General features: G+C 44.1%; 2 protein-coding genes across 6 annotated transcripts in view; both read right to left on the bottom strand.

Annotated features, from left to right (window-relative positions):
- The window catches only part of sec22a (SEC22 homolog A, vesicle trafficking protein), a 9,319-nt gene extending 8,408 nt beyond the window's left edge, over positions 1–911 (bottom strand). For all 5 annotated transcript variants that reach the window (XR_015102383.1, XR_015102384.1, XM_086124609.1 and 2 more), the window contains exon 1: positions 764–911. The gene's annotated coding sequence lies outside the window, so the exon portion shown is untranslated. The remainder of the gene's footprint in view (positions 1–763) is intronic.
- Positions 1–25,876, bottom strand: part of pdia5 (protein disulfide isomerase family A, member 5) — a 26,394-nt gene extending 518 nt beyond the window's left edge. Inside the window, exons 1-17 of the mRNA XM_086124605.1 lie at positions 25,748–25,876; positions 20,470–20,596; positions 19,491–19,578; positions 14,435–14,518; positions 14,294–14,339; positions 13,774–13,866; positions 13,417–13,477; positions 13,211–13,278; positions 12,451–12,542; positions 10,876–10,947; positions 9,922–10,058; positions 7,281–7,351; positions 6,998–7,161; positions 6,440–6,570; positions 4,978–5,048; positions 2,002–2,136; positions 1–1,205 (exon numbers count right to left, since the gene is read on the bottom strand). The exon at positions 1–1,205 is cut by the window's left edge and continues 518 nt beyond it. Coding sequence (XP_085980731.1) covers positions 1,125–1,205; positions 2,002–2,136; positions 4,978–5,048; positions 6,440–6,570; positions 6,998–7,161; positions 7,281–7,351; positions 9,922–10,058; positions 10,876–10,947; positions 12,451–12,542; positions 13,211–13,278; positions 13,417–13,477; positions 13,774–13,866; positions 14,294–14,339; positions 14,435–14,518; positions 19,491–19,578; positions 20,470–20,596; positions 25,748–25,846 — 1,620 coding nt within the window. The 5' untranslated portion in view covers positions 25,847–25,876 and the 3' untranslated portion in view covers positions 1–1,124. The remainder of the gene's footprint in view (positions 1,206–2,001; positions 2,137–4,977; positions 5,049–6,439; positions 6,571–6,997; positions 7,162–7,280; positions 7,352–9,921; positions 10,059–10,875; positions 10,948–12,450; positions 12,543–13,210; positions 13,279–13,416; positions 13,478–13,773; positions 13,867–14,293; positions 14,340–14,434; positions 14,519–19,490; positions 19,579–20,469; positions 20,597–25,747) is intronic.

Raw genomic sequence — 25,876 nt, 5'->3', positions numbered from 1 at the left:
AGACATATCGAAATATTTGTCACACCTCGAATTTCCAAAATTCTCTATATAGATGTATTTTTTTTTTCTTTGTAAAAAATTGAATAGAAATTTTCATCATGTTTTCAAAAAATATTTGCGAGTCTTGTTTCTATATTGGCGCATTTCACATCCCCTATTTTATTTTTTTTGGTACATTATGTCTTCAATTTGTTTCCAGAAAATCAACACAATTAGATTTTTTCTCTCACCATAAATGTTACCTAAAAATGACTTGTATTTTACTAGTTATATTTTGTAATGGGCAGACAAAAAATATTGGCCAGTCTCAAAAGGGGCTAACGAAATATCAGAATGTGGAGGGAGAAAGTCTAATTTCTTTGTCACAGCTAATATCTCCCATATTTAAACTACCGGTATCTTGTAGAACAAGAACAACTTGAATTAATATTGTTTGCAATGTGACTTGAGGGGAAAAAAAGCCGCAAAATTGGAGATAACACATTTTTCATTGTGGTATCTGAAAATGGACAACATATGGAGACTGATGTCTCATTTCTTTGTCAAACCGCCATTTTTTAAAGACTGACAAAAGTTGTGGGGAAAAAAAATGATTACCCTTCTCATTGACAGTTGGAGAAGGGTAGACAAAAAAAAGTCGTTTGACGCCATATTTGGCATCATTGTTCTTGACTTGAAGGGCGGAAGAAAACCAAGTTAAAGGCACCAGCCTCTGTTGGAATTCTTACTGTTTTAAGGCCACCATTTGAAGACAAAAACTCACCCTTTGGCCTGGATTGATGTCACGCCATGTTGCTACGCTAACTGTGGCGTCGCATGTTGATGAGCAGCCAGCAACAAGATGGTGGACGGCTCTGGACAGGAAGTCTGCCGGGACCCCCTTACCGCCATCTTGGTAATTGCATAGATTAGCATGTAGCTTGCCACATAATCAGTCACAGTGTCCAGGCGAGTTTAGTGTCCTGCACCCGCCCCCAAAAAAGAAAAAAAAAAAACGTGATTAGCGTGGTATTCAAAATATATGAGGTCATTTTTGTCTACTGTGACAGTGCTGATGGGGCCCTTGAAAGGGGTTGGAGGGGTTATTTTTATTGGACGGGGTTTCAAGCGGCCTTCCATCGTCATCAGAGCTCCTCCTTCTTCTTATGGACTTTCTCCTGATCGCGGCCTCGCAGGCTGCGCATGAAGCCGATGAATCCGGCTTCCTGGAAGGAAAAGGAGGTCACACTATATACAAGCTATTTCATCTGTACGTATTTGCAGTATTGCTTTGTAACATCAATGTTAGCAAGCAAAAAAGAAGCAGACCAGTTCCTGCTGCAAAACAGCAAACTCAAATGGATCCAACTTAACAGTTTTCACTCGTTACTTTTTAAAAAAAACAACCCCCCCCCCCCAAAAAAAACCCCATCTAGACCTTTAATCTTGAGGAGACAAAATGCTGCAGGACTCCTGCTGGGTGAAGAAGTGGCGGAGTTTTACAGCCCCTCCCAGATAGGTCCAGTATCAAAGATACGGTAGGTATAGATATTTATAAATATTTTCAACACTTTGAATTGCTGAATAATGCATAAAAATAACGTGACAATGTGGGGAAAGATTAAGAGTATCCAATTGCGGAAAAAAATATGACATTGACCATATTTGAACATTTGGGGCTTATACCTAATAGCGACACTATTTTAAAGGCTTGCCCAAAAGCGGCATAAAAAAATGTAGTTTAAAAAAAATGTAAAAAAAAAAAAAGTGAATTTCTTGATTCTTTTTTTTTCTTTTGGAACTTAATTTTTCACCGTTGCCATTACTGTATATTGTAAAGACATTGTTTGAAATGTTGCTTTCTAAATACATAATTCTATTTAGATACATTTATGTATGTAGTGATGGCAACGCGCGCTTAATTTTGGGTGCTTGCTCCAATGACTGCTGTCCAAAGACAATAAAAGGCCAGCCAATGATATCCCAACTCAGGCATCAAAAGGAGAACTTCATTAAGCTCACCCCGCGATCTCCGTGGTATTTGTCCACAAATTTGGCATAGTTGTAGTGGTTGAAGGTCGGGTAGCCCTCCACGCCCTCCTGCTTGCACAGCTCGTGGTTTTGTCCCTTGGTGCAGTCTACCGCTGCGTAGGCAATCTGACAGGAACGGGAACGGGAACAGGAACAGGAGTGTATGTGTTACTACTCGCAATACTTGAAGAAATATCACGCGCGAGTATTAGCAAGCGATGATGTTGATTATTATTCTACAGACGACCTTTAACACATAGATTCACACAAAAGTAGTCGGCATTTTGGCTCCTTTTTGGTCTTTTTTTTTGTTTGTTTTAACCGTTTGGGTACAGATGTTAGCGCTCTGTGTGCTTTGTGAACAGTAGACCAACACTGTCAAAATGTACAGAAAGGAGATCCAATAACAATAAAACGGCCTTTGAAAAGGTCCACCCTGCGACATTCTTCTCACGCGAATGAAGGTTGATTCCGGGAGGCCGTAACGTGGAGCGGAGACGGGCGGGGGCCGATGAGGCGTAAATGTCGAGCCGTGCCCGGCGTCATTTTCGGGACTGCTGAAATGTCATGCCGCTCCCTCAGAGTGCTGAGTGGCGCATATCGGGCGGTCACGCTAGCGACTGGGCCATGTGGAAGGTTGTGCTGAGGACAGGAAAAGGCGCTAAACGTTTTAGCTCGCCGTGTGCTGACAAGAGAGATCCTTCTGCTCTGTCAAAATGGCAGCGGGTCAGCATACGTTGTTTGTTTCAACATAGTTTTTGAAAGTAATCATTTATGGGTGAAAAGTATACGAGGTGTGACAATAAAAGAGATTGCAGAAGCTAAGCAAAGCTGCGCCGATGGTACCTTTGACTGACTGCTGTGTTGCGCAGAAGTCCCCCGGCACTATTTTTGTTCACTTTGAGCCTCTTTTTCAGGATTGGGAAAAATGGAAAAAGCATGATGGTGGTGTGATCCACACTAAGCTGAAAAAGATGCACCAACTTCGAGAAAGAAAGAAAGCCAGAAAACGAAGCACGGGCTGCAGTTGCGACTACTAATATGAGACGAGTTTGTTAAGGGACGTGTGAGCAATCAATGCCAGATAGTGACAGGACAAAATGAAGTCACTTGACTCTTGCTCCTTCGCCGTAGCGCTGCCAATCATCTTATCGATCCACCTGCCATTGATTGTGAGAAACACGTAGCGAGGCACAACTTCCTTCATGCTCGGAAATACATCAAGCACAAAATACGTCACGTCAGCATGCTGCATATTTGTTTTGGAGCTCAGCTCAGCGAGCGTCCAATGACGAACTCGGGTGAGGTCATCATTGATCAGAGGAGGAGGAGGCGCTCTAACAAGTCAATATGTTACGGTCCAGTGCATTATGGTTGACAGGAGGGAGGCAGCACTAGTGGAGACATATTGTCCTCGGAGGACATTGAATTCTAGTGCCGTCACGACAGCAAAACAAGCCATCAGTCCACTTCCAAGTTCCTGTCTTATTGTAAGTTTTGGGGAGGGGGATTTACGGTAGTTTGATTTTCGTCACTTTTATTTCAGCCTGTACAATTTTGGGGGGGACTTACCAAAGTCTCATTGTGACATGCACAACCTTTGGACGATTTGCAGTCATTTTAGGAAATATGCATTTTAAACAAACGATAAGGAGTCATTGAAAAGAGATGTGGAAATACGGCCGCGGGGCCACAATCGGCCTGCCCACAGTCTCTGGACTGGCCCTCACTTTGAGCACAAACTCAAAGTCAAACGTTAAAACAGGTGGTGCTTTTATTTTGAAAGTTTTTTTTTTTTTTTTAATGTGCGCACATGTGGACGCTAGTACAAATGAGGGAGCGAGCAGGAGTTGTAGGAGTGTTTCGAACTAAAAGATTTTTCGCTGTAGCGACTTTTCCGACCCGTCTGGCAACTACCCTCCCACCCCTCCTCCCCCAATCCCCAACAAAAGAAACTAACAAAAATGACAACAGTGGTTCCAATGCTAGCAAAATTCTAATTTGCTCAGGAAGAGTGCCAAGAAGACTTTGTTGTTGTGGTCCGTTTTGTTAGTAGTCGTTTTCTGAGGTGCAGGGCGTCTCCGCTTGGCTGACGCGGTAGAGAAGCTGTTTTTGCCAGGAGTGACCTAACAACCCGCAACACTGACAGCGATGACACAGGGCCCTGAAAGCTTGTTGTGTTGCACGTTTACCGAGGCGTGTTGCGGGAGGGTTGCCTCAGAAAAGCGCCCGACTAAGACGCCATCTGACAACAATTTAAAAGCAATTCCGCGCAAATGAGAAACGAGCAGTCTCAAAAAGGTCGAGTGCATCCTGACGCAAGCGCAATACGACACGCTCGCGACGTGTGAGTCGGGAGCTATTATACGCTGATAGAGGACAGACGGAGGTGTCCTCCCGTGACTGCCTGTAAGCGTGCCTCGCCTGCCGCGATTTGATTGGCTTTGTCGCATTCCTTGCTGACACGCGCCCAGAAATATTAGACGTGATGCAAGAGCGCTCGCTCAACTTTTGAACTTACCTCGGTCCAAAAAGAAAAACAACAGGGTGAGTCTGCAGATGCATCGTGAGGAGGCAGTATGATCTTTTTTGTTTTTTTGAATAGCTGTCATTTGCGAGTAAACTTTCATCAAGCATTTTTACAAAGATTCGCCGATCAACGTATTTTATGACAATCTTTTTCAATTTATTTTGTAAACGTGCAAAATGTACATTATATTACCAGGGTGCCTTCAACTACGAGTAACCCATGGATGTTTAATCTAATTCTTTGACATGTCAACTTCATATGCTAATTCTATTTTATTTTGTCATTTTCCCAAAATATTACATCAAAACAAACTAGAGTATTAGGTCTTTAAAAAAAAGAAAATAAAAAATCTAGCGTAACCAAAATAATAATGCTCACTTCTGGTGTTTTTGTAGTTTTGTACTTTTGAAGGTGAAGCGCATCAGTGTGGGACTCACTTTGCGGTCTTCTTTGAAGAGCTCCGCTGCAGTCGTGAAGTGAGGGACAGCGTTTTTACAGTGCGGACACCCTGCCAAGGAAGACGACGACAAAAGTGTCACATCGGTCCACAACACACATTTGTCAACTCCATGCGCCGCTACCGAGGGTGTTGACGTGGCCTTAGAGCGGATTCACTGCCGTGTAAGCGCACAGTCGATCTTTTTATGGGCGCGATAAACACGATCACTTTTGACTCCATTCACCGACAACATCTTACTCAAACATCAACATAAAATGTCGAGAGAATTTTGTGGGATTTAAGGTGGTCTTATATTATGCCGGGCAACTTTGGGTGGGATTTCGAGTAGGTGTATTTTAACCTCTGCAACTATTTACAAGGGAGTGGCGTTTTTAACTGCGCACCATTGTTGAGGATTTACAGTTGCCTTGTTTGAACAATTTACAGCAGTCTCGTTGGAAGCTGCGCAAAGTTGTGTGTCGAAGTATAGTCATGCCTGAAACAGAGCAACTCTTGCTGCGCTGTTGTTCAACTTTTTAACAAGCATGACTTTTTGTGGATTCAAAATAAGTCTTATTCTAATTTGGGAGATTTTTTTTAGGGGGGGGGGGGTATAATGGTCTTATTTTACCGGTGTAACTTTTGTGGGAGTTCTGGTAGCCTAGTTTTAAGGAGTGAGACTTTTGCAACATGCATAACTTTTTGGGGGATACAAAAAAGGTCTTATTTTAATGTGTCACTTTTAGGGGGGGTGTTAAGGGAGTATTATTTTAACCTGCGTAAGTTTTGAGGTTTTACGGTATTCATATGCTAGGCTGTGCAACTTTTCAGGGATTTACTTGGTGTATTTTAACCTAAATCATTTTTTATGAGATTTAAGATTAAGTTGCAGATTGATTAAGTTGCAGATTTTAATTGCCTGTTCATGTTCCTTCGAGGACATTTTCACCATGCAGTAAGATGATGATTTTGGTTTTGTTATTTTTTTTGTTACTTGAAAGCATGAAAATGAGGCAACATATTCGAAGATTGCTGTTTCTTTAGCTGCCAAGATTTTTTTTCCCCCTTTCCATGAAGCCGACACACGCTGTCAGGATGACTCATTTCTCTTCAGCTATTTTCATGGTTATTAAGCTGTTACACACTTCCATGTTCATCAGGACATGTTAAAAACAGGTGGTCCTGTGATGTGTTCTTTATTTCCCCACAATTGTTGGCTATCCTCCGTCTCCCTGGGGCTGAGGCGGAGTCCGAATGCAGCACGATGAGATTTTGGCAACTGGCTAGGGCTTACGTATGTCATTTGGTTAAAACCCAGGAAATGATCACAGCTGATCCCAGGGGAGGCCATGAGATCTCAAACTTCTACAGTCCAAATAGCCGACTTCAACCAGGAGGTGTCATTTTAAAGATTTGAAAGTTTAACGTCGACCCCAAGTTAGGGAGTATGTGAGTCTCACATGGAGCGTAGAACATGACCAGACTGTGTTTCTTCTTCTTCAGGGCCTCTCGAAAGTCCTCCGAGCCAAGATGGAGGACGCTGGAGGGCTTGTCCTCCCAGGACTGCTCCGGAGGCGGCGGGGCCTGCGGACTGGAGCATGGAGAGCCGTGAAACACAGTTTACTATATTGTCAACATTTTAAAAACGAACGTCAATTCTTTTTTCAAAGGTTAAAACAAGACTACCGTATACATTGTGCAGTTTCAAATGAGAGCGATTCACCCAACTCCTCTGGATATGATGATGATTTTAAACTAAGAAAGAATCTCACGCGCTATAAAAGGAGCGTGATCTTATGTCGCGTTTTGCATTTGGCCTGAATGGAGCCTGCAATGATGTCAAACTTCCTGTACATTTCCCAGTTAAGCCTCTCCACCCATGACTTTCCCCTACTGGACGCACATTTTCCCATTGCTTTACGACCAAATGGAGACAATGAAGACATCACGAGTAGACTAGAAAAGTGCGCTTGTGATGTCACACTTGTATATTTTTGTCAAAATGGTGCCTCCCTCACTTGTGCATAAAGTCGACGATCTTCTCTTTGGTGCGTATGTGCGGCAGCGTGTACGTCTCCTCTCCTTTCTCAAAGTACTTCAGGGTGGGGAATCCGGAAATTTTGAAGCGATCCCCCACAGCCTTGTGGACGGTGGCGTCCACTGCCGCCAACACGCCCGGACTCTGTCAAGGCACATTTCAAGGCAGAGATTAGACATGGGAGGGATGGCAGGGAGGGGATGAACTAATCAGAATCACATTACACCATAAGAAAAAAAAAAAAAGAAAGAAAAAGAAATCACCTTTGGATCTTTGTTGAGTATTTGGGCAGCTTCTTCATAGTCTGGCTTAATCTTTTTGCAGTGGCCACACCCTTAAGATACACACATTTCAAGAGGATGTCTCACTCAATGAACAGAGCAGAAAAGTGACTATCCACATACAGGCATCGTATACATTTAATAGGCAGAGTGTGTCCATGCGCCACTTGCGTGAGTGTGTGTGTGTGTGTGTGTGTACAGGGAGACTGGACTCTCCATGTGGACAGTTTATCTTCATGTAAGACTGCAGAGAGATTATGTCCATGTACAGAATGTATCCAAGATGTGCACATCAAAAGCAGCCGCACGATGTCCAATGAACTGTAGCAAAAAAGTCCAAAACTGTCAAATTCTTTTCATTCTAGTCATGTCATGTCATGTCATACGGCATATTATACGGCAGAGTTCTTTTTTTCTTGAAAACAACCAAACTGTTGGATTCATTCAGAATGGATTCAAAGCATTTCCATTCATTTCAAAGGGAGAGAGTGTGGTTATGGCAACAAATACAATCTCCAGTCACCACTGTGCAATGTGTCAGTATGCACCCAACTGTAACTGTACACAAAGGCCACCTCGCGTAATGTCGTGCTAAGTCCGCGTCAAATTGGAATCCAGGCGCTAAACTTTTCTTAATGAAGAAGGCTGCCAGAACGCGAGAGTGTGCACATTGGTCCCTTTCAGTAAATCGCTACAAAAACACCACAGCAGCTTTCGAGGCGTTTAATAGAGCCCGAGCCCAGTATTTGTCGCGCTCCGCCTCTACAAGATGTCGTTGCTGAAGACGTATGGCCGTTTGATGGCATACACCCTCCGCCGCCGCGTGGAAGTAAATTGGTACATTTCCAAAGGTGCTAAATTGCCCTTGTCAAAACAGTTGAGAGCCTCCTTTCTTCAGCGCTGGTGCAGGCTATAAATCAGCCGGCGTGTCGGAGAAGGGACGCGGCTGCCAGGCGTGCGATCATGCAGATTGTGGCCAAAGAGCACTTCCTTCTCCTCGACGAGGAATCAATAAGCTACTCGCACACACACGGCGCCGTCGTCCCTGAGAAGTTCCACGAGCATTCAACTCTAGTAATTTTTCCTCCGGTGGCATTACAGTGCACCTGGATGATCTTCACAGCACTTTGCTTTTTATGTGACAACCTGAATCCCTCATGGAAAATTCAGTTTATCCTCACAATTGTACATGCAGCAACAGATAATGAAAAAGTGTTAAAATGAAAAAACTAAGACACCACATGTACAGGTTAATTTATGCTGATCTCGGCAGCCATGTTAGGTTCTCACACAAGCCGCGAGCTGTAGGTTTCAATGTTTTATGTATGTATGAATGACGTTTTGGCATGAGAGCAGTTGATTTTATTGGCATGAGTCTGAGAGGTTTATTTCGCCCTCTGATCCGTATGAGACTGGTTTACTTCTTTTGATGCTTGCATCAAGCTGATTTGCATCTTTTGTGACAGCCGTGTGAGCTGTTTGACAAGAAGGTTGCTACGCTAGCTTCGCCTGCGATGCAACAGGCTTCTGCGTTTCATTTTATGTGCCACACGACATCAGCATTTGACATTTAGACAAGAGGACTCTTTTTTCTTTTTACATTTGTATGACAGTTAAGAGTGTTAAAATGTTCTTAAATCATCGAATGCATTTAAGATGGTGAACAGATTTAAACAACAGGACTGAAAACAAAGGTCAATTTGGTTCTGAAAGTCGATCGCATCCATGTTTGAACCTGAGTTACATGTCTATTCGACACGTTCTTGCAACATGATGCATAAAAATAGCATAAAATCCTGACATTGAGGACATTTCCTGTGTGCTCCCAGCAGTTATGCTTGGGGCCTATGAGGACGTACTGCTGTTAAAAAAAAAAAAAAATAAAAAAAAATCTGTATTAATATCTTCCTGATGCAAAAATGTGAGCGGCGGGATGATCTCATGTTGTCTAGTTAAAAACACACACGCACACATACACACACACATAAAACAAGAAGGGACCAGAAGAGTGTCAAACTTGGACACTATAAAGTTGTTTGTGGCCATGCGCGCAGTGATGAGCTCGCTGGCCGAGCATGATTGTTTGCGCTGAGAGGTGGACAGAAAATGTAAGATGATGGCAGGTGGGAGAAGAACCATTAATCTACACCAATGACAGCAACGCATTTGCTGGAGTGCAGCCAGAAGAGCTCGGTGTGTGTGTATCTTGTAATGTGGGTTGTGTGAAGAGTCGCAGCCGACAATAGTAAATGTTAAACCTGTTCAATATTTACGATTGAAAATCCTTGTGTGTGTGGTCAATTGAATTTTCAAATCTTGCGCTGTCAAGTGATTTTCCTGTAGTGTGGGGTACATCAGGAGTGGCTTTTCTTCCCCTATTAACTCAGAAATGTATCGAGCCCGATAATTGCAAATGTTATACCTGTTTGATATTTACGATCAGAAATTCTTATGTGTGTGGTGCACAATTAGTTGGACCACTCAAGTGCCTTTTGTTTGTGCCGGGGCAACCTCTGAGGCATACATTTAGATACAGTAATAAATACTGCCATTTAAAAATGTGCATGTGGTTGATTGACATGTGGTAGTTGATAGTGAGCCTTTGGTGTGGCGTGAAACCTACAGGGGGCGTAGAACATGACCATGACGGCTGGATGTTCCTCCATGAAGACATCGAAGGATTCGTCTGTCAGGTGGAAGACGGACGAATCTGTCTCGGACCAGGACACCTCAGGAGTCTTTGGCTGCGCTGGCTGAGGGCTGATAATTAAACAAACAAACACAAAATGTGTTTAAATACAGATCGCGTGTGTGTGTGTGTGTGTGCGTGCGTGCGTAAATCAGACACGTCCACCCTGAACCAAAATGCCGCACACACAAGTACGATACATAAACACATTTATGACACAGACACCCTGCCTGGATGACATCACACTTATACACTGCCAATAGCACATGGACACGCACACACTCGCTGGCTCTCAGTCCTCTCACACACACAACCCGTGTGACTCTCTTTCACACTCTCTAGCACACGCACACCCCGCTCTTAATTCTCTCACACAGGAACATATGCTCCCAATTGTTACACAGTAATCTCTTTCACTCACGCGCGCACACACACACACACACACACAGAGTCTCTGGCACACACAAACTCAGTATTGTCATCCGCAATAACAACACGCACAAACACACAATACGGTGATCAGACACAGACGATTCTCTCGCCCTCACAACAATTACCCACGACATACACACAGACAATTTTCTTAAATCCGACAATTATGTACCACACACATTCAATTCTCTCCGGAGGGCTCATTATCTAGCACACTCTACTAAAATGCAATTCTCTCTCTCTCTCTCTCAATTCAAGGAAACAGCTTATAGCGATACAAGATTGTGACCTTCATTGCTTCGCGGCAACAGCCGCGCAACCGCACACACACGTATAAGCATGAAACACAAGATTTAGTATTGACCACATGTGCATATTTCACAGACGGTGACTACGGTGTCACGCATCCACTCCACATTTCCAAAAGATGCGAATAGTGGAGGCGCGTCTACTCACTTCTTCATCCATTCGGCGATGTCCTTGGCCGTGGCCCCGTAGTTCTCGTAGTGGTGGAGGAACTTGCCCTTTCTAAATAAGACACAAAACTTGAAAGTTCATATTTGCAATGAGGGCTTGCAGTTTGCACAAAAAAATGGCCTTGATTGGTGGCTTTACAACACTCCCCTTATTTCAAGGCTATCATAAAAACTTTTTCATTCTCGTTGCATGTCCACACATCTCAAGTTCTGCAAAATGGGTTGGACTCTCAAGCCCGCAAGGTTTTAGTCTTCGCTTGGTTTCTAACCTCCGTCGCAACCCCTCTAAGTCTTGACATGGTCAAAAGGCCTTCACGTCTCGGCCTAGACTTAGTGTGAAGCCGTCAAAGTTTTGGTCTCAATACCTCATACAGTATTTATATCTTGACCGGTCTTGGATATGACGAGCGTTATCAAATATAGGCTTTTTTTTGGTCGAAGGTCAGCTTTTCCGTTCACATCAGGTTCAGTAAACATCAAAAACCGGATGAGTCCTGTGTTCCTCATCATAAAAGAAGGTGAGTAAATTGAACGAGTGGAGAACACGCGTCCTCGCAGCAGGTGCGGCGCTGCGATAGCTCCGGAGCTGATGAAAGCGCTTTCGTCCAAAAGTGATCAGCTGCTGTTTTATCAGCGAGATGCTCTTTAAACTGCAGCCACTGGGCTGGCATGGTCATTAGCTGGCACGGCACCGGCGTTAATGTGGCCCCCTGCTTACTGTGCATGTGTGTGACGGCAAACACACAATGCGCACAAACACACACACAGGCTGGCTAACCCCACAAGCACTTAATCAGTCCTCATCTAATTAAAGGGCCAGGCTGGAATGAAGGTGTTTAATGTGGAAATAGGGATGATTAAGCTCCTGCACACTGCTAACAAACTCAGTCAATATATGAAAATGGCTCACGATGCCCCGAGTGGCGGCGGAGGGGAGAGCAAATAGAGCCGTGGGCTGGTTGAGGTGGTGGTGGGGGTCCCAAAGCAACCATGAGGAGAATTAACTGGCAGACTAACAGATGCCTGGTTATGACCTTGGTCAGACAATAAACACTTTGCTGTGAATGTTTTATAAGCCTCTTTGGGTCAGCAGATGTTTTGTTGAAAGCCGAAGCACTTTTGAGTGACACTTTCAATGCGATGTTGATTTAAAGTTATGACGGTTTGGCAACGGTGTGAAACGGCACGGCGGAATTCTTTCAGTCAGGAATTTGGGAGTTTTGTAGATTTCCACAAATGTGACCATACGGGCATCAACATTCTCTTTCATCTTTTATCTTGAAATGCCTCAAGCCATTTCCGCCAAGAACGAAAGAAGCAAGGTCGTGGCGGTGTTGAAATTTGGGAGAAGATCAACACTTTACGAGCAAGACAACATCTGTCAGCCTCAATGAATCCACCACTCAGGAGCTCTTAAGATTCTTCAAGCTGCACTGAGACGACTGAACACAGAGTAGACACCAGACAAGAGGCCATTTTCTGGAGACATAAATGGACTCGACACGTCTAGCATCTCAAAAATCACTGACTGATGCAGGAAGCCAGGAGCACTCACTCAAAGTAGCAGAAGGTCGGGTAGCCTTTGACGCTGAATTCTTGCTTGAGGCCGTCAAATTCGGACGGGTGCACGTTCATGCCAGCCAGAACCTTATATATTAAAAAAAACAAAAAAACAAAAGGCCACAGTGAAGATGAAAAACTACACCAGGTTTCAAATACTCCCATACAAGAGTAGCAGCAGAAATTCATCTTTGAAAAGATAACACTGTTCTTTTTTATGACAGTCACTGAACACCGAGGGACTTACAAAGAGATTGTACGTCATCCCCAAATGATATTTCCTGTTATTTTTGCTCACTTTCAGCACAGGTAAAAAGTGGCGTCATCACTCAATGGAGTGAAAACTCAAAAAACACAATGTGCAGCTTGTTTGGTGAAAGGTGAGTGATTATTTTCTTCCCAGCCAGTACAGCTTAGTGCTTCTGAAATATTGTTATTTTATCCCCCATATCAAAGGAGAAACACGGATTATAGATGGCAATGTCAAAGCATCAAAGGAAGGATGGAAAATCTGGGGACGTGATGATCTAATTTTGGATGAGAGGAGCGATGTCGAGCTCAACAATGGGTATTTGTGTCGAATGTTGCAGCCAGAGAACATACGGAATTGCTTCAAACACACAGAGAAGACCAAAACAGTAACAGGATCACAATCGCTACTGTGGGTCAATGTGAATAAACAAAGTCAGACCGTATGATCAAGAGCCGCACAAATTAACAGAAGATAAAAATGATTTTCTGATGAGAAGACTCACATATCGCCCCTTTGTCTCCGTGGCAGCTTGTTGAAAGATGGGCTGCATCCTCTTACACACGCCACACCCTGGAAAAGGATGTCGAGAATGTAGAGATGCCGACCAAATTTCATGGTCCTATTGGTGCGCAGGGGGGAGGGAGAAGTCTTTCCAAAAAATAAAAAAAAATAATAAAAAGTTGCCCAGGTTGTTGAGCAAACACTCACAGGGTGCGTAGAACATCATGAGCAGCGGCCTCTCCTCTTTCTTCAGCAGCTTCCTAAAGTCCTTCAAAACAGGCACAGCCAGACGAAAAGTGTGCGAGGGGCACATAATAAAAGCATCACATTCGTCGCAATGCGTCTGAAAGCTCTTTCGTCAAACAGCACGACATTGTCACGCCAGTCAGCGAGCCTCCGGACAAGCTCAGACATGACCTGTTTTCACAGAACTGCTGTGAGGGTCCTTGAGGGGGGGGGGGGGGGGGGTGGTGGAGGTTACAATATCCTCTGACCTGTCTGGGAGTGGCCCATAAAATCAGAAATGCTTCTTCAAAATGCTCCCCGGGCGTCCTTGAAACGTACCTTTTCTGTTTCCACGTGGACGACGTCTTTGGCTTCCGGGTTTTCCTCCCACAGCGGAGGCCCTGAGGGGTCCTTCAGGAAAGCCACCATGGACTGAAAGACGGATGAGATGCATTCAAGACACAAGGAAAGTTGGATGTTGTGGTGAACGACTCTCACATCATAGCTTATTTTCATCATTTGGTGTCCATAAAGCTCTAATGTGCCACAGTTACACAAATGTATGTTGTCCAAATGAATCATATTTCGAGACCTCAAATGTAGCATACGGACATAACTGTGTGAAGACCTCTTGGGCTCCCCTTATCTATATTGTAGTTTATGTCTATTTAACCTCTAATGTCCTACAATGACATATTTAATGTCCTACACAGCAATAAAGTTACCGATCAAATTTAATGCATGTACCTCTAACTATAGCCATTTCATTTGACTGTTAGTTTCTTCATGAACAGTACTTGAGGTATTCACTGATGCATCTATTGTGCGAAACAACAACGGCATGAAGCTCACTGCTTACCTTGAAGGTGGCAGGCCTATTGTACTCCGTGTGGAAGGTTCCATCTCTTGTTTAAAAAAAACAAAAAATGCATCAGAGGAGTGAACAATCATGCTGGTGAAGTTAGAAGAGGAGCAATTGTCGAGTTTCAGACTGACTTACTTATAATGCAGCAGCTCGGCAGCGCTGCTTTTGGAGCCGGGGTCAACTTTGACTTTCTTGCACAGCTTACGGCCCTCCGAATCTCTGAGCAGATCCCCATTCAAAAAACAAAAACAAAAAAACACTCACATACATGGAAATGAACCCTTTCATGCACACTGCAACCGGATAACATGATCAGCTGTCCACTGCAATAACCACTGTTCCTGAAAGGTGTGATTGTGAGCACCAATGGTTGTTTGTCTCTGTGTGCCCTACAATTGTTTTTGTGGCATTTGGGCATATTCCCGAGGAGGAGTTTGTTCGACCCCGATTCCCATGATTTTCTCCTGAGGAAAAGTTATTTGGAAAAAGGTGGACCGGATCGTGTTCAACCTTAGAAATTCCATTTGTGTTGAGACCACCATCGATGTTCATTAATTGCACTTTTTGAGCGCATTCCTGCAGGGTAATTGTTTGGTCAATGCGCGGTAGGAGAAGAAACAACAACATCGTGATCTGCTGCACACACTTGTTTTCATCAGAGACGCTGTGGACAAAGGCGCCTGCTAAATTAGGGACCTGATTGTAATTTATGACGCCAAGATAATGGAAGCAGGCGAACTTCAGGCCAAAATAATTCACCATAAGTAAATGAAAAACGGCCCATGAGAACCAATCCCGGCCATTTGTTTGAGAGAAACAGTCGCTGGCTTTCAAAACATAACTCTCTCTTGTGGAGGACAACTCGTTGGAGAAAAGACGGATGGCGGAGGGAGACCGTGCCAAGACACTCAGGCAGACAATTATTTTGTATTAAATGTTTTACAAAAACAGCCAACAGCGGTTGCACGCCCCCCACCCAACCCCCCGAACGTCCCCTTGGCTTGTTATATTTTTAATTGAGTCTGTTCATTTCTGCCAGTGAGAAGAATCTCTCCAGGGCGTGGCAGTCATCTTACGAGAGAGGTTTCTGTCAAGCTCTTACACAGATTAGAGTTTGTATTTCATGGAGAGTCATCAAACTTTACAACCGTGCTCTGACCACAGGCGACGGCCCAAAAAGAAATGTCTCTCAATTGAGCGTCAATCACGTATCTGGTATATCGCTGGGGTCAGTCCACACGTGTGTTACTCTTTTTACAAATGATTGAGAATTTTTTGAGGGTCTACTCATGATCAAGATGCCTATTAAATTTTACGTTGCCAAAGAAGATGACACATGCTCAAAGGGCTGAATTTCCAAATCATTCATGAGCTAAGTGATTAGTTTCATGTTTTATGGCGGGTCATTTAACTTGGGGCTGCCACCCTCCGCCCACCAGCAATGAACAAAAGGAAAATGTTTCCCAATTCGCCCTTGTCTGCCAGTCTTGTATACAAGGTTCAAATTTGGTGGCAATCGCACAAAAGCTCTGTGTTCATGATTAAAAGGCCCCTGGAAATGGCCAAAATAACCTTAAAATGGCTGCTTCAAGCTAAAATGGCTTCTGGGGCTACATTTGCAAAACAATTCAAGGAAACAGCCATTTGGCAACGCATACTCTGGCCCTAAAAAAAAATAAAAATAAAACCCGACCGTTGTGTCAATCCCAAGTGAACATTATTATCTGCACGTTAATGGACCTTTTGTATTTGGATTACATTAAGCAGGTGGGTGAGGTGGCTGGTGGGTTGCCCATCGTATATGCTGTGCACAGCGTGCGGCAATTAAGTGTTTTATTTTTGGTCCTGAAAATAAATATGCATCTCCCCACCTACACATGCTATTAACTGAGCGCGCGGCTTCTTCAATAACACAACAGAGCACGCGTGGTGACAAATAACAGTGCAGCTCATAAACGATTCCATATGAGGAGGAGGTTACAGGGTCCCGGACACAATAGCAGCAGGTGTGCCCTTCGCACTGATTTAAAGAGAGCATCCATTTTCATGTGCAGCATTCATACACGTCAATTTTAGGATTCTAAAATGTCTGATTTACAGATACAGTGACGCCGTCTTATCTGATTTCAGCCCTCTGGTGTTTTCAACTTGATACACGGGTCACAATGGCACCAGCGACCCGAGTCGCATCTGCCACGTCCTGCAACCCGCTCAAGCTCAAGCTTGACAAAAGCTTGGGGACCAAAAAGCATCCACCTCCATTTTGTACCCGTTCATCTGCTGCCACGGCCATTTTGTATTGGATATCAAGGTTTCTCATTGTGACTGAAGGGTGTACTCGCACTCGATCATTTCAACCATGCCAGACTTGAAATCACTTTATTATAAAGACATTGCTTTGACTTTTGTAGATTTTATCTAGCTGTGTTTATTTCTATTCTGCAAGGTGCCGGTTATCATGACGAACTGGCAAGAGGGCGCATCACATTAATCATGAAGGTGTCTAAAAGTCCCAAGGACTCTTTTGAGCGTGTATTATTTATAATTCTGTTTATTACTGTTGTGCAAGATGGAGGTTTTAAAGACTATCTGGCGAGGGACGCGATCCTATTTAACAATACCAAACGTGACATGGAGCCATGCACGTGCCCGTGTGGGACGCAACATAACACATCATGGTTTATTTTGAAAAATGATTTCTATTTTTTTCCTGTTCCTGTTTATTTCTATTGTGCGAAGTCGCTTTTTTTCATGAGCTGTAGAGCTGCAACAATTAATCGACAACTCATCTACTAACAAATGAATCGACAAATATTTTTGAGAATCGAATGAAAATCTTTGAAATACAACGATCGACATTTTTGCCCATTTTCTGACATGTTACGGATCAAGAGACCGAATCTTATTTTTTTTTTGTTTGTGCAATTTTTAAACTCTTAATTTGAATTAATGTCCTGTTTTTGAATAATGGCATGATGAATCGATAAAATAATCAGCAAATGAATCGATTATTAAAATAATCGTTAGTTGCACCTCAAAATAATTACTTTTCTATGGTAGGTATGTTGTGATCCGCTTTGTGCGGGTATGTGGTGAACTATTTTTTGGGATTATTCGTGGTATTCTCGAGTGTATTTCTATTGTGCTGGATGGCAGTTATCATGAATAACTAGCCAGTACGGTGGCTGTTATGAGTAACGTCCTTTCAGCACACACAACCTCCCTTTGGAGCGAGTGTAGCTTCCAAAATGAGATAATTCATTTCTTCATTGGATGCCACTTGGCCAACAAGCAAGTTCCTGGTCATCTGCTCCCAGTATGTCATTTTGGACTGGTGGTGTTGGCACGGCTGACTTGTTTCACGCCGCCATTCACCGCCGCTTCTTCTTCTTCTTCTCTCGCTCTGTCTGTCGGCCATGAGCTCAGACCACTAGCTATCATTCGGAACCGCTCCAATCGCGACGGCGGGCGCGTATGCCAGAAGGCGCAGTGTTTGGCGACAGAACCGCGGGTGGCACCGCGTTGGACCCGGCTTGTTTGAGCTTCCCGTGAGGGATGCAATGTGAGCCAGGCTCTGCTGGAATTGCTGGAGAGGGAAGAGAATACCACAGGCGCCCACGCAGAGTCAAACCTGACTCACTTTAAAGAGTAAAAAAAGCAGGGAGCGTTTCATTTGGACTCAAAGGGAAGTCGCTTCCTTCCTGGCAGTTTCCCGCTTGATGATACACTCTTTGTTTTTCCGCTCAGACAGCGGATGATGATTTGACAGGTTGGGGGAGGCGGGGGGCGTTGGCGGATGGTGGGGGTGGATTAACGTAAAATAAAGCCAGGGAAAGGCGAAAACAACAACACGTCAGAGTCAGTTCATGACGGGTGTGTAAAAGACAATTTCTCGGCGGTGTCTCGGTAGCGTCGTACATGTGTTTAATGTAAACACGTGTGGGCTCGAAAGACAGCTGACAACGACCTCAAAGGGGGCAAAATGAAGAAAGGAAGTAGGAGTGCGACAACCAACTGCTCGATTTTGCAACCAGAAATAAGCGGACAAGTGGATGAAAGCACGATTGGAGCGAGATTGCTCGAGTTTATTACTTGAGAAAGGGAAATTGGTTTGTGGTGCTTTTCCATAACAATGAATCAATTGATGCAGAGTAAATGCAGGTTGACAAATTTCGAAGGCCTCGTCAATCAAATTTAAGCCCTCTCATTCTTTCAATAAGAGCCCGAGATACGGAAAATTCGTTGGGGGGGGATTCTAGTCTAATGCAAATGAGTCTTTGCTCATCTCATCCCCGCTACCGCGGCGTCAATGCCAAAGACGTCTTTAGTTAGTCTAAAAAAATAGCAAATGCCAACTGTAAAGTGGCAACTTGCTTGCAACTTAAAGCAAAAAAATATATCTAGGATTCTTAAAGGACTGCAGAATGGCTTGGAGTGGCTTTGTAAATCCAGTCTAAGAGAGCGTAGGAACCAGTTCAACGACATCCAAGTGCGCAATACTTCACGGTCCCGTCTCAAAAGAACTCCACAAACAAGACTTTTATCTTCAAAGCCAAGATTTCTGAACGGAAGCCACTTCTATGCTCAACAAACCTGCCTCCTGTATGAGGCGTCCTCTGAGGTCTGTCCCGGCTGACGGTAAAGAGAAACTCCGGCAGGAAGTTGCAGATGTTCACGCTAAGTTGTCAGGTGTGAGGCAATCAAGTCATTTATAAACCGCCTGTCAACGAGTGCTCGCAGCACAGGCGGGGGGGGGGGGGGGGGGGGGAGGTAAATTGTGCAGATGGATGGCGGGGGAGGAGGAGACATTCCGACAGAGCAAAATGCCCCACCCTTGAAATTGCTGTCAATGAGATTGTCCTGTCGGACCCAATCGGGAATCCTTTGGCGTTTTCTCTGTGTTTTTCCATCATAAAAAATTGCGATCCAGCTGTCGCCATCTGATTTCGGGTCGCCTGCCATCATGAAAACGGTTACTTGAAGTTAGCTGTCATTTTCAACTGCAATTGCGGTATTTAAGTTGCAAAAGAGTCATTCCCTTAAACGGTCCGAGGGGAGCAGGGAAGGATTTTCTTCTGCACATGTGGCAGACCAGTTGGTGGCTTTACAAAGAGGAACAATCATTCCTGAATTATTTCCTTTCTACCCGTGCCTCAATTTGAGTCAGCAAAAACCTGATCCTAGTACATACCCGCAGTTGACCCAGGCGATGGTGCCTTGGCCCTTGACCGTCTGGGCCACGTCGGAAAGCAGCTTCAGGTAGGCGTCACTGGATGTAGCTGTGGGCCAGACAAGAAGAAGAAGAAGAAGCCTCTGAGGACATGCTCCCATTCCAAAAGGAAGCATCGGGTTACCGAGGGACCTCCGTCGTAAGGAAGAAAGAGAACGCTGAGTTTGGGTTGAGGGGTTTTCGGCTCTGCCGTCTTTCACTAGCTGGAGTCGTGTTACATCAGCTTTCAACAATTATACAATAGTGAGGACCAGACGGAAGGTGGGGACGAGGGGGACACCGACACAGACAACTCGAGAGAAGAGCGGATGGTCTAGCTAGAATACGAGTGCTATTGTGATGTCCGAAACACAGACGCCCCATTCATTTTTAATTATTATTTTTTTAACGACACAAATGGACATATGCGTGTTTCATAGAACAGCCGTGATATTTCAATTCAAGACATATTCGTTTTAGAAACATTGTCAGTGCTAATGCTAGCAGTCAATGTAAAATGCCATAATAGAAAACACATTCATTGTCCGTTTTTTTTTAATTTTTTTTACACAGTGTAGTAAAATACAACTTTCAGATTGCAAAGGCTGCAGTTTGGGAGGGGGCGCCATATCAGAGGCAACCAGGTTTTGTTGCTGAGTTACCACTGGACAAACTCAATATTTGATGCTATGGCTATTAATACTATACCGTACTAGACAACGACATGCTACGATGCGGAATTGACATTTTGTCTGACTCCTTCAGTCCATCCTGTCCAAAGTATTGATGTTTGCCACCATCTTGGGACAGCTCACCTTACAAATCAGTTCTGTGCTTTGATTCGGGAGGGGAAAAAAATGGTATCGACTGTTGGCGGGAACGGTCTTGAAAGAGAGCTTTTAGGCCAAGGGGTTATTTATTCGATTGCTCTACAGGCTTGGACAATAATTAGACTCTGTACCTGTCTTGGTGTAGAGCACCAGAACGTTGGTCCTCGTCCTGAGCAGTTTCTTCAAGTCTTTGTGGTCGCTGACCTTCTCGATTAGGGGAGACACCTTCACTGCATCCAGCACCGATGTTAGCAACACCTGGCGATGTGAAACAAAGACAAATGACTCGAAACTGTGTATCAGAGCCAAGAAAAATGCCCGCAGGGGATGATGATCCGGCCGCTTCCTCCAATCAATACGTAGCATATTAGCGGCCTCCGTGATAAATAATGAGAATAGCGAGGTCATGATCTGTAATGCGCGTGGAGAGCATCGTCAGCGGGAAGAAAGCCGCTGATCTCGGCAACATCAAACCCAATGTCATTGAGGCAATTTTATCTTTCTTCCACCGCACACTTCGGGCCCGGTGCATGCCAAGATTTTTCAGATCTTAAAATATTTGTCATCATTGATAAAGACAGCTTTGGTCGTGTTGTGCGTGGTCCACTCCGGTCGCAAATATTGAACGTACATTGTCAGCCCGAACTGTTTTGGACCGTATTATCGGGACAAATCCACTCTCAACACACCTCAAACAGAAGGATAACTAACCTAATGAGATACTTTTATCAACTATCTGACAATGGCATGAAATCAGTACTCTTCTCGGCCACAAAGATTCCAATATTTTGGCTTGGGTATGTTTTCGGACGCTGAAAAGTAACGACGCACCTGTCCCAGCAGGCCGCACGTTTTGTTCTCTGTGTGTACTGTAATGCGCCGAGAGAAAGTGACGTTAAAAGATGTCATTAAAAGTCTTAAGAGCATCTTTCAGCTTACTTCACACAACTCCGGCAAATGGCAGCAAATGGCCGGGGCGGCGGACGGCGGCACGCAGAGACAATTTAATCCGAGCGGAGAAACCGAGGCAGAAAAGGTAACCGCGCGCAGTCTAATTGGTCTGCACGCCGGGAAACGATTTCGATGGCAAATGGCGAGCGAGAGTTGGACTTGACGAGAGTTCTCACCGGCAGCTGTCACGATCGTTTTTCCATTTTACTGACCAAGCGGGCTGCTCGTTGATTTGCGGCATATTCAGAAGAGCTTACAGACGACGGGAGATCGACCGGAAGCGGCGCCGTTTGCTTGGCGGGTACGTTGGTCACTTGAGAAATAAGTCACAAAAAGGAGTTGTTCTTGCCACGGTTGTTTGTTATTGCTTTTTGTTTGTCTTTTCTGTCCCGCCCCTGTCAAATTACGTTCGAGCAGGTGTTATTGCTTTTTCCCCGTCTCACTTCTCTCTGTCCGCCTACTTTAAAACTTAATATTAAAAGATGTTATTGCTGGTGTTGTCTTTTGTTGTGTCGCTTTTCTGTCGATTCACACGTGCTCTTTAATTGCACTTGTCATTTTTTATTGCTTTTGTGTTCCCACTTTTATACTAGCAGGTGGTGTCGTTGCGATATTTGTCGTCATTTACTTTTTTTTGTCTCGTTCCTCTCATCTGGCCGCTGTATAACTCCAGATTATCATGTATTCCGTCCTTCACGCTGTCAAATATTCATTTGTGGATGCAAATAATGACAGTCAAACGAGTGCATTGTTTGCAAACAGCAGCGTTGCTTCATGATGCCCCTTCCAAGGCACCCCCCACCCCCCCGCTCGCTCACACTACGGCAAACGAAAGGGACACTGACGACTTCACAGAGCCTTACACAGTAGCAGTTTTTTTTCCCAGAAAGCTTGAGGTTGGAGAGCAAAAGATATGCCCGCAAACTTTTGTTTCCACGGTTGACGGACAGGGCACGCCAAAAGAATACTACAAAACAAATCTGCAACCCCATCCAGACCAGAGGAGGGCGAATTACAGCAAAACAGCCAAAATATGGGGGTGCCAAGCATATTTGTGCCTTGACGGTTTTATTTGATGAGGATCAGGCGATACTTAAAATCAGGTGACACGACTCTGCCTCGAGTGGGAAAAAAAATTTGACTGGGACATTCTTACTGCTTATTGTTGTTGTTCTGAGGCCATTCCCAATAAACCACTTCAAAATGGTGGTGGGGGTATGGGGTAAATCTCTGAACATGAGGGCATCACAGGACATGCGATCAAACATCCAGAGGCAGTATCAGCATGTTACCATTTATTCTGAGTAAGACAAAGAAATTGAGTGCTCTTTCGCATTTTTTTGACCTAAACATCAAGCTTGAGTGGCATCCACCGGATCATGAATTTGATGGCTGCCTTTGATGTTTGCATGAACAGCGAGTTTAAAGGGTACAAGTAAACACTCATCAAACCCTTGACTGCACGTAAGCGTGGCGTCACACCGTACAAGAGACATCAGTGGAATGGGCTTGTGTATAGTGTGGGTCGCGGAGCATCTACACACTGCCACACGGGCTATCAAACCATCAGGCGGACGCGCGGCGCGCTCGATACAGTACGTGTAAACACAAACATTTGCGTGAAGATGGAGTGAGGCGCGCTCGACACGCACTACGGCGGCATGACAAACACAAGCTGCGCTCTGCATTGGAAAAAGGGATAATCAGTCATCACAACACCAGAAATACCGAAGAGCAAAGCGTTTACGTGGTTTCTGAAATGCTTCGGCGTCGGGCTGGGAGATAATTCAAGATCAATACGCATTATCGCGATAGACGTGTGATCAATATTAATAAAAATTCAACTTCCCGCGTCGGCTAAGGTATCACCTTTTGTGAAATTTTTGTGTGGCGCCTCGAGATAAACGTGGCGACCAAATTTCACGTAGATAACTGAATTTGCCTTCATGGGCCGAATTTTCAAAACGATGACAAAATCCCCAGCGTCCCTCCATGGCGATGCACGCGCCTTGAAGGTCGGGTACGTGGCGTGGGACGATACATCGAGCAGGCAGCAGGTGTTGCACCTCTGCCCCCCAGCATCATGTCGTCCTCCATCGGTTGTGACAAATGCGCTTAATCAAAGGCAGACGCTCGGTGGAGGAAACAGTACATCGGAATAAATCGCGAAGGAATTTGATTTAAAAAAAAGCCTTCTGCCTTCTCTGAATAATGAAGTCATATAACAAAATGAAAACAATTTGTAGTTTTTGGAGAAATTATTTGTTCAAAAATATACATACTGTACAAAACAACTTTAATAATTAAATAATATTAATCATAACAATGATTAATATCTTGATATAACTTTTTGAAATCTAAAAAAAAAAATACAACTGAACAACATTTAAACAAAAGCTACTTTGACCACATTAATTCCTGGATTATTTATCTGTAAAAATTGACTTTTTTTCTTCAATAAAACACAAATTTAATCTCTAAATACTCTAACAATTTTGTAACGTCAAATACGACTCTCATACGATTACGACACCTCTAAAAAACATGACCTTCATCTGATAATTTAACATCTTTTCATCACTAGAAAATATGACTTTAATATCACACTGTTACGACCCCCAAATCCCAGATGACTTCCCCCCCCCCTCTCCCCCTGTGCCCCCACCTCTTAAAAACGCAGTTTTATCCCCACAGCATAATTCCTTTTTCTTTCTAACGTGGCCGTAAAAGTCCTTTGCACCGTAACGCGTTATGTGTGTGTGCAAGTGTGAGTACAAAGCGAGTCATTATGTGCACAATGGTTTAAAAAAAACGGCACACACTAACCCTTGTACCACTCCTGTTTGCCAAAGGCAAAGTAGGGACAGGATTGGGTCAAATACTTTTACGTTCCGGGTCATTTTCAAATAATTCGAATAAGAACGGGAAAGCAATTTATTTTATGGCGACTTGGTTTTACAGAAGTAAATGTTTGCCATCCTGAAACAGCTCTGCTTGAATTCCTGAATTGATTGAAAATTTTCGGTCATAAGAGTCAAGTCAATACCTTGATCCATTTTGTTTTGCTGGCGGGGGCGGCAACTTTAGTAGGGAATCATAGATTTAGCTCTACAAAGCAACTTTGTTTGAACACCTCACCAGAGAGACGTCCAAGAAGGTCCTAAGTAGGGATAAGCAAGTATCCATACGCAGTATCGGGCCATCATCAGCCACATTTTAAGTAGGGGTGGCTGATATGTCGATATTATTGTCAAAGTTGCTTCACACGATGTCCAATTTTATGCTATTGAGTATTGTCTCCAAAACAGACCCGTAAGAAATGAACGGGTCCATTGATTAGCTACAAATTATCAGGAAGTTCTGAGATCCTCATTTATCGAATCAGCGGGCATAGCACGGACATTTGAATCCATCTCAGCGGGCAACCCAGAAAATATGCATATATTTTTTTTAAAACTCAGGCAAACTGAAATGGTGAAAAGCAGTGCTTTGTCTCCACTATTCAGAACTACACAGTTCAGTCTTTGCTCATTTTCAGTAATTAACTTCAAGCAGGTATTTTGAAAATAAGTCTTTGAATTCACTTCGGAGTCTTTAGTTTTCTTCCAACCATCGTTCCTCCTACCTTACTTCATTCTTGGGTCTTTTCCTGCATCCCTTTATAGCATCCTTGGTAAGTTTTCTTCCCACCTTCGATCCTCCTGCCTTCACTCATCTTTCCTTTATCCATGCTTCTGACTTCCTTTGTCCTCGTTTTTTTCCTTCTTTTCCCACCAACCTTATTAATGGTCTTTCTTTATCCTTCCTTCGAGACATCTTTGTTAACTTCATTCATTTGTCCTTCCTTCCAGCTCTTCACTTATCCTTGTTTGCTTTCTTCCTACGACCGTTCCACCCTTACTTACATTATCCTCTTTTGTCCCTTCCATCCTTGTTAATTGTCGAATAATAGCCTTCATTTCTTCTTTTCTCACCTACATTTCAAGCATTCCTGTTCCTTTTTATTCCTCCAACCTCCCCTCTGTCCTTAATCCTCTGTATTTCCCTTCCTTCTCGTTTTCTTTTCTCACATTAGCGTTCACATTCATCCTTCACGTCCTTTCTCTCTGTCTTACTTTGAGACCAACCTCATTAGTGTAATGACCTCCCTGCTAGCTCGACGAAGGTGGGCGACCGCCAAGCGCACGTCACCCCACGGCTGAAGTGCCTCACAGACGGCCGCTTCCTCTTGCGGATCTCTCGGTACCACACACCCGCCACAAGCGTGTCAGATGCGGTCACCAAGTTGGGTCCAGCTTGTCAACTTCAACTAGCCTCCTCTCCATTGACAGGCTAGCTTAAACTGGATTCCTTAACACGAGATATGCCATAAAATCACGTGGGTCGCAGCAGGACGACCATCCCGTCAAACAGTCCTCATTTATTAATTAAATGCTCATAAACCTCCCCGGGACTCACCAGGAGTAGCAAGCCGAGCATTTTCCCCGGTCTCATCCGACTCCCGTAGGTGTTCCGAGAGGCCATGATGCCGCTGCGTTGCCACGTCTGGGCGCGCATGCGCTGTCACTTCACGGTGGCATTTTCCGG

Source organism: Hippocampus guttulatus, chromosome 11, assembly GCF_054856545.1.
Source record: "Hippocampus guttulatus isolate MCC_2025c chromosome 11, RoL_Hgut_1.0, whole genome shotgun sequence".
Lineage (NCBI taxonomy): Eukaryota > Metazoa > Chordata > Actinopteri > Syngnathiformes > Syngnathidae > Hippocampus > Hippocampus guttulatus.
This window is presented reverse-complemented; position numbering and strand designations above follow the sequence as displayed.